This window comes from Castanea sativa, chromosome 5, assembly GCF_040712315.1.
Source record: "Castanea sativa cultivar Marrone di Chiusa Pesio chromosome 5, ASM4071231v1".
NCBI classification, from domain to species: domain Eukaryota; kingdom Viridiplantae; phylum Streptophyta; class Magnoliopsida; order Fagales; family Fagaceae; genus Castanea; species Castanea sativa.
Genome location: NC_134017.1, coordinates 77,154,657 through 77,163,819, shown reverse-complemented (window position 1 = coordinate 77,163,819; position 9,163 = coordinate 77,154,657). Strand labels below are relative to the sequence as shown.

General features: G+C 36.1%; 2 protein-coding genes across 2 annotated transcripts; one reads left to right on the top strand and one right to left on the bottom strand.

Annotated features, from left to right (window-relative positions):
* Positions 1–497: 497 nt before the first annotated feature.
* On the top strand, positions 498–2,729 carry LOC142635850 (uncharacterized). The gene is made up of 4 exons (XM_075809916.1): positions 498–689; positions 1,260–1,662; positions 1,836–2,044; positions 2,469–2,729. The coding sequence occupies exons 1-4, from the start codon at positions 498–500 to the stop codon at positions 2,727–2,729; spliced, it is 1,065 nt and encodes a 354-aa protein (XP_075666031.1).
* A 1,324-nt stretch (positions 2,730–4,053) lies between these two features.
* Positions 4,054–8,153, bottom strand: LOC142633672 (E3 ubiquitin-protein ligase RSL1-like). Its single transcript, XM_075807911.1, has 2 exons — positions 7,226–8,153; positions 4,054–4,167 (listed from the first exon to the last, which is right to left on the bottom strand). Exons 1-2 carry the CDS (start codon positions 8,050–8,052, stop codon positions 4,095–4,097), a joined length of 900 nt encoding a protein of 299 aa, XP_075664026.1. The 5' UTR covers positions 8,053–8,153; the 3' UTR covers positions 4,054–4,094.
* Positions 8,154–9,163: the final 1,010 nt, after the last annotated feature.

Sequence of the window (9,163 nt, the reverse complement as noted above, 5' to 3'; positions counted from 1 at the left end):
AGTCAAGGACTCCCCCTAGTGAGTCTTTCTCATATGAAAAGGATAGCCCTCATGATCGCAAGAAAAGGAGTTCGTCTTCCAAAGGCTTAGGAAACGACACTATGAGCAGAGCGTTAAACCAGATTTTCAAGTCACCTTTTACGCACAGAATTGAAGGAGGAAGACTTCCTCGTCGATTTACTCAGCCATCATTCACCATTTACAATGGTTGAACAAACCCTGTAGAACATGTGAGCCACTTCAACTAGAGGATGGCTGTGCACTCCAAGAATGAGGTCTTAATGTGTAAGGTATTCCCATCCAATTTAGGGCCGGTGGCAATAAGGTGGTTTAATGGCCTGGGGGCAGGTTCTGTTGATTCTTTTAAAGAACTCATTCTGGCGTTTGGATCTTGCTTTATTACATGCAGTAGGGTTCCTCGACCTTTAGATTCCCTGTTGTCCATGACCATGTGAGAGGGGGAAACCCTGAAAACGTACTCAGACATATATTGGGAGATGTTCAATGAGATCGATGGGGACTTTGACGATGTGGCCATAAGGACTTTCAAGGTCGGCCTACCTACCGAATATGATTTGAGAAAGTCACTAACCACGAAACCTGTAAAGAGTGTGCGTCGGCTCATGGATCTTATTGAAAAGTATAAGCAGGTCAAAGAGGACCAGCAACTGGGGAAAGGAAATGCGAAGGTTATCCCTCAAGAGAGGAGAGATTTTAGGTCGGACAGATACAATAATAATCGGCCTCGAAAAGACTTTATGAGGCAGTTTGGGTCTATTGCTAATCAGGTGGTCAGCACAGTGTTCAGGGAATTAATGCATCAAGTCTTAGAAAAGATTAAGAATGGGCCATTCTTTAGATGGCCAAATAAAATGGGAGGAGATCCCATGAAACGCAATCAAAACCTTCATTGTCAATACCACCAAAAGCAAGGGCACACCATGGAAGATTGCAGAACTTTATAGAATCACCTGGAATAGTTGGTCAAAGATGGTAAATTAAAGCATTTTCTACATCAATTCAATGGGCAAGACAGTTAGCTTGGACCCAAACCTCAAAGAGACACTTCTTCAAGGCCTTCTTTGGGCACTATTAATGTTATCTTCGCTACTCTAGGAAGAACTGGTTCTCACCTCTCCAGGGTGATGTCTGTAGCCCAGCCACCCGCTAAGGACTCTAACCCTAAGCCGAAGAAGGCTAGGATAGAGATCTGGCCGACATTGAGCTTTTCGAATGGGGACAAAGTTGGAACCATATAGTCACATGACGATGCCCTGATGGTCACCCTCAAGATTAAGGGGTATGATGTGAAGAGGTTGTTGGTGGATCAGGGCAACGGAGCAGAAATTATGTATCCTGATCTGTACAATGTGCTAAACTTGAAGCGTGAAGATTTGACAGCTTATGATTCATCTTTGTTAGGCTTTGATGGGAAATTTGTTGTTCTAGTAGGCCAGATTAGATTACCCGTGCAAGCCGGTTCAGAGGTGGTAGAGGTGGATTTCATCGTGGTGGATGCTTATTCTCCTTACACGGCCATTATAGCAAGACCCTGGCTTCACGTCCTGGGAGCTGTTTCTTCAACTCTGCATTTAAAGGTGAAATATCCATCTAGGGACCTAATTGAGGAGCTGGTTGGGAGCCAGTCCGTGGCTAGGAAGTGTTTGGTGGCTGTGATAATGCATCAGCCAAGAGTTAAGTCCTCGACCTCTGCTAAGAAGGGCTTATAGCAATCAAGGACTCGGGCATTATCTACCGACGCTGTTTCAGAAGGGCCAAAGTTTGAGAAATTAGAGAAAATTGTTATTGATGATGATTCGAAAAAATTCTTTTAGGTTGGAGCTCAGCTGCCTCCTCAGGAGAAGGAAGGGCTGATAATATTCCTCAGGAGAATATTGATGTATTTGCATGGAGTGCTTATGAGGCTCCTAGGGTGGATCCATGCTTCATTTTCCATCATCTGAATGTAAACCTAGTTGTAATCCCTAGGAAGCAACCACATTGGCACTCATCTAAAGAGCATTCTGAAGCTGTCAAGGAGGAGGTGATCAAACTTAAACAGGCCGGGGCTATTAAAGAAGTGTTTTACCATGAGTGACTTGCTAACACTGTAGTAGTGAAAAAGAAGAATGGAAAGTGGCGAGTATGTGTAGACTTCACAAATTTGAATAAGGCTTGTCCAAAAAAACCCTTTCCCCATGCCTCGAATAGACCAGCTGATGGACGCGACTGTAGGCCATCCTCGGATGAGCTTCTTAGATGCCTTCCAAGGATACCACTAAATACCACTAGCTCTGGGTGATCAGGAAAAGATCTCTTTCGTCACTCTTACTGGAAATTACCACTATAAGATGATGCCTTTTGGTTTAAAGAATGTAGGGTCTACCTACTAGAGGATGATGACCAGGATGTTCGAGCCACTACTAGGTAAAAATATTGAGGTTTATGTAGATGATATGGTAATGAAGAATAAGGTGGTGTTCAAGCACGTGAGAGGCCACGAGAATATTTTTGAGATACTGAGGAAACACAAGCTGCGCCTCAATGCTTCCAAATGCTCTTTGGGCGTGGGATCAGGTAAGTTTCTGGGGTATATGGTTACTCATCGTGGAATTGAGATAAATCCTAATCAGGTTAAAGCAATTAGCAGTTTACAGCCACCTTGGAATCCCAAAGAAGTTCAGAAATTAACAAGGATGACTACCGCCTTGAACCGATTTATTTCTTGATCCGCGAACAGGTGCAGACCTTTCTTCCAGTTGTTGAATAAGTGGAAAGGGTTTGAATGGACCGAGGAGTGTGTTTTGGCTTTTCAACAACTTAAGGAGTACCTTTCTCAGCCACCTGTTATGTCCAGGCCCGAGGAGGATGAGGTTTTGTTTGCTTACATTGCCGTGGCTTCCCATGCTGTAAGTTTGGTGCTGGTATGAGTTGATAGTGGTGTGCAGAGGCCAGTTTACTACGTGAGCAAGTCGTTGCATGAAGCCAAAGTTCATTACCTACCACTAGAAAATGTCATCTTAGTAGTTGCACATGCTACGTATAAGCTCCCCCATTACTTTCAATTCTACACAATTGTTGTTTTAACCCAACTGCCGCTTAAATCATTACTAGCCTAGAAGTTATATGTAGCGTCAAACACATGAATGATAGCATGGTATATATGATTATAGGCTCATGTTTTACAAATACTCCAAGCCTAGAAGTTGTTGTTTCAATTCGGATGTGTCTATTTCACAGTTTTGGGCTAGGCCAACAATCAAGTATACTTCATCTCATAGGACATCAAAGGTTTAGGACTTTGTGCAAAACGCGTATTGGGTTTGGGTCTTGTAATATATGTTTCCTTGTTAGGCACATCTGGTTTGTAACATTGAGAATTGGGCCTTTGTTTAAAACTCATAGCATGTCTTAAGCCTCTTGCACCAGCTAAACGAGGAATTTATTGATTTATTGAATAAATTTGACAGTTACAAAGGAATGAGGATTTGAATCTAGGTGTTCAGTAGGAGATATCAGTTAAGCTACAAGAAAGAGGCTATTCTCATGTTTTAGACTTTTAATATCTATGATTTTATTTGAATTTTTATTTAATTTAAGGTGTGACTTTCCATAATAAAAGCTTTTTTTTTTTATTCTTTAATGTGATTAATGCTCAGATTTTTATGATGGATGGATATTTGGATTAATAATAATAATAATAATAATAAGTTCTAAAATCTAGAATACCAACTACTCCAATATAGCGTATGTTAAATTATCAATAATTTATATGCACTTGACTGGTGGCTCAATCTTTGGCTAGACTATTCCATTATTTATCCATTCTTGAAACGCCATAAATTAATAGTGTAGTTAATTGAGCTTGAAACTTTCGTACTAAACTAATGAACCCACCATCTTAAAACCCAATGGGGCATAACTGCACATACTTGTGCACACTGAAACATTGATGCAATTCCACCATCAAAATGAAGATACAAGTAATACTCATTGAGTAAATACCAATTATAAAGATAATTTATGAGGTAATATATCCATCCTAATAGTACAATATTTATGATAACATTTTTATAATGATTTATTCTATTCATTTAATCTCTCTGGCAACCACCATGATCGTTAGTCCACTGAGCTCCACATCCATAGCAAAACTGGAACGCACACCTGCAGCCAAATAGACAATATATTACATCATCTAAAACCCATGGAAACTCCTATTTTGGACTCTCAAGTCAACTAATCAAATATATTATATTAGAGTTGAAGTAGGAGAGAAACCTCTATATATATATATATATATATATATATATATATATATATATATATATAATAATAATAGGTGAACCAGGGAAACTTAAATTATAATTTCAAATTAGGGTTCCAATTTTACGTCATGTGTCTTAAATTATTTATTCTTAAAGAGTTTTATTTCTTAATTTTAGAATCAAATGTGGAACCACATCATAAATATTCATCCAAGTGAGTTATTAAGTACAAAAACCAAAGTTTCTCAAAAACAAAAAATGTACAAAAACCAAAAAGTGTAGAATAAATGAGTTTTAAAAAAAAAAAGTGTTTCACAATAATTAAAAAAATATGAACAATTTACATTTTATACCTAATAATATCCTTATAAAATCTTTTAAAGAGTTAACAAAATATAAAAATGATTATCAATAGTATTTAAATTATATATATAGGAATTATATTATGCATTTATTGTATATCTTTAAGTGTATCTATGCATATACATAGGGTTACAAGTTAGCTGAATTTAATGAACAAGTTTGTCAGTTTTAAAATATCTTAAACTTGGGTGATATTAACCTAAACCTCAGGGATTAGGATATTGAGTCCATTGCCAGTATTTTATCATAATTTCTATTAAGTAGATATTCAAAATAATAAATAAAAAAAAGTTTCAATAATTTGCGTTGCCCTGGACCCACAGTATTTATTTACAATTTACAATGTTGAACACAGAATTGGCATAGACCCAGCTTGCAACCCAATGAGTCCTATGATTGGTTTGTGTGCTAACAAGTGAGGAGGCATAAAAATACTGTAAAAAATTTTCTAAAATAAATTGTTAATTAATGTTCTAAGGATACTTATTAGCATAACTTTAAATTAAAAAGAAGACGAAACATACAGAGAGAATGGTGGGAAGGCAAAGCAAAAGACCAAATTATTATTCAACCATTCAACGCAAAAATGGGGCCCCAAAAACAAAAACAAAAAAAAATTAAAGAAAAGAGTAGCCGATTTTGGAACAGTGATTTTCTAACTAACCCTTGTGATATGGATTTACCATGATATAAAATGAATCTTAATCAATATGCCCCAATTAACCCTCTAGAAATGAAACACATTTTGTCTGATTAGTTAGATAACAAATAATTATTTAGAAATGAAAGACACTGTTTTTTCATTAAAAAGACAAAATGAAACACATTGCTCTCCATAACCTATTGAATTCAAACAAACAATGTCTACTTTTGAAGCATCAATTATTGAAAATATCTTAAAGGCACGCATTTGGGATTCGTATATACTAGACATGTACATGCAAACTATTTGTTATCCTTTTAGACCCATCAGAAACTATTTGGCAAGTGTCTTTATGTTTTATTTTATTCTCTTCCTTACAATCATTATTCTATTGTTTAAGAATATAATAACTTCTATTATAAGATGTCATAAATTAAGGCAGCTGAAGGGTACCATGAAAAGGCATGTCCTCTGTTAAAATTTTCAATACATCTTTTCATGGTATACTTCAAGCTGTTCAATCATTTTTTTTTTTTTTGAGTTCAATTATAATTCAAAGAACCTACTCATTTCTTTGTCAAATGGAGAGAGAGAGAGGTTTAAGGTTTTGGGCTTATACATAGTGCTGTCCCAAATGAAAAGGAAAGGGCGTAGTTTTAATTAAAATTCAAATTAGATTTAAATTGGAAATTCGGAATATAATTTTTCAATTGGTATCGAAACGCCAACATTTCGTACCGGTTTAAATTCCGGCCATGTACCGGCTGATTTCGGGTAATACCAGTCGGTACAAAATAAAGCTTTTTTTAGTTTTGTAATTTTTGAAAATCATATATATTAGATTAAAGCTGGAGAAAATTCAATTATAATCCAAATCATCATACATATTATATTAAAGTCGAAGCTAGGAGAAAGTTTAATCAAGAATCAAATAAAATTCTAATTGCATTGCAATTTTACACTAAGTGTCCCTCTAATTGCCCACTAATTGGATCCCAAGTTGTTTTTTATTTTAAATGGGCCTCAATTGTTTTTAGTGTCATTCCATCTCTAATTTCTTGCTAAGCGTCTTTAAGTGTAGATACATGAATCTAAACTTAAAAAATATAAAAACTCTCATTTAAGAATTTATTATACTTCTATGTTAAATTTTTTAATGTGTGATACTTCTAAACTATTTTAAACCCATCTAAATTTACTTCTAACCCATTATATTCTAATCCATTTGAAACCATTTCTAATCCATTTAAAACTAATCCAGATTTTCTAGCAAAAACCTTTTTGTTAAAATAGCAAAAGTAGAAGTTTTTTGTGTAAGTTTAGCAAAAATTGTGTAAAGATTGATGTGAATGCTTTAAGTGGGCTATAATTGAACAAGGCATCTATTTTTTATTTTCCCTCTCTAGTTGAAACAAAAGGATGACATTACCATGCCACTATGTCTATGTTTTAGAGCCAACAATCTTGTAGCTTAATTAGTATTTGTCCATGCACAAAGTGCTTGAAGTCTAAAGGGGAAAGGGTTCGCGCAAAGTTAGTAGTGTATAGTTTTAGATCTTATCACACAACCAACTTAAAAACATGGGTACTACACGCTATGGAAAACAATCAAGTACTCAAGAACTCTAAACACTCATATTAGCCACACACAAAAAAAGTATAATAATACTTTTCTTTTCTACGCGGCTAATTATGTTATTTGTATATGGTCAGTCTAAGCAAATACCTGATGTAATTAAGTAGCAATTACATGACAATATTAGTTTCAATTTGTTCAACTAGTAAAGTAAATCTCTAGTCATCAAATAAACTAAGTTTTGAATCTTGTCAACATCAAAAAGAAACGGATTGGTATCTTATCTCGATAGTAAAGAATAATCGTCTTATCTCATAGATTTCAAATCCTGCTGTATATATTAAAAATTACATGACAGTGAAGAGCAAAACTGACCTGCAAGTCATATGTAAGCAACCATCAGTCCTTTCCACATGATATTTGCACTGAGGGCACATCATCCATTTTTTCTCCTTAGCAAGCTCCCTGAAAATGAGATCATCCCTCTCTTTCTCATCCTCATTCAGTCTCTGAAACTCTTCACAATCCACCCCTGAATGCCACGGCAGAGAACACTGTGCACAGAACAATCTATGGCAGAATGGACACTCTGACTCCCTAATAGCTTCTCCTTCTTCATTATCATTCAGCAACATTGCTGAACAATCCTTGTAAGGACAATAAAACCACTGGGAACCAAACAGTTCTTCACATAGCGCCTCGTCCCACCTTTCAAACACATCTTTCGGAAGCACTGCCTTGCAAGCATCGAGTTTTATAACACCATTGCAGTCCAATCCAGGGCAACAAACAATAGTTATGCTCTCTTGGACCTTTGTGGCAACATGTTTGCTAATGCAATCAGAGCAAAATGAGTGAACACAGCTCTCAATTTTGAACATTTCGTCACTATCTTTCCTTTCCATACAAATCTCACAGAAGCTATGTGATGACTCTCCAGCTTCTTTTGTAGGCTCTGCTGCTGGGGTTGGAAGAATTGCTTGTATTGTTGGTGCTGATGGTAATTGCAATGAGGATGAGGCTTCCTTGTTGACCAATTGGGAATCGATCACACAGCCCATAAGAGCCTCTTGGAGCTGCAACTCTTCTGCACACTTCTCATCCGTTACATCGAAAAAAATCCAATCTTCTTCCTCATCAAAAACTGCTGAGTAAAAATCATCCACACACGTAAACCAAGGAGAGGCTGATTCTTGTGACATATTACAAGTTGTGTGTCAATGGTCTGTGCCCCTTAGTCTCTCGCTACTATGGTCTATGGGGTCTAATATAATGAAAACGATTATTATTTTAGAAATGACTAAGGCTGTAGCATTATTTTTTATAGGAAGATTAGGAACTTCGTCTAGGGGTTGCAACTTTTGGACTGACTCGAAACTGCTTTGATAAGAATACAAAGAAAAGGGGAAATTTCAACTTTATCTAAAAATCAACTCGAACCCAACTTTTATTTTTTTTCATTGCAGTTCATTTTATGTCTTTGTTTTCGTCCTGAGCTAATCGCTTAAGTACTATTATTTAATAGGAACAACTTTCTCGGACGTTTCCTAAGTTATGGAAACTGTGGAAAGTCAAAGACTTCTATTGCAAGGAGGAGAGATTTCAGATCCTGTTCATTACCCGCCCAAGAATGGGTCATCCAAATCAGCAAAACTCTTACTCTTGTGAGTCTCTATTTTATTTAACAAAATATAAAATGAAATGTCGGCTGGGTGTATGCTTTGTATGCATGATTATGTGGCTGTTGTGATGCCATGGTGATGACGGATGCTTCTTGGTTTTGAGTTTTTATTTTATGACCACACAATATTGGACAAAACATGTCATAAGTCCAAATCAAGAGCTCCATTTGCAAGACATGGACTTTTTTTTTTTATTCCCTAATTCTTCACACATATCAGATTTGGCTTATGATCCACACCTTTCTACTATGCGGAATATGACACATAATTGATATTTGTATTTCTTTTCACAATAAATTCCTATATTTTTACACAAAATTGACTTCTTTGATCATTTGAGCTTCTGTGTTGTTTTTTTTTTTTTTTTTTTTGAGATAATTATAATTTGCTGCTAATACCACAGTTTGACATTTTCTCTCTAAATCCCAAGCAAGCCCTCAGTGCTTGGGAGATAACAATTTAACTACAAGAGCCTTGGCAAGCCTCTGAGTTCTAATTCATGAAACCTATGGACCATGACTATTCTTTGAAGCCTCAAGTCTCAGTGGGTAAAATAATACAGTTGGAACCCAAGTTGTTAAAGGCGACCTCACTAGAAGACAATATATTGATTGGGTAGTTGTGAGGGATG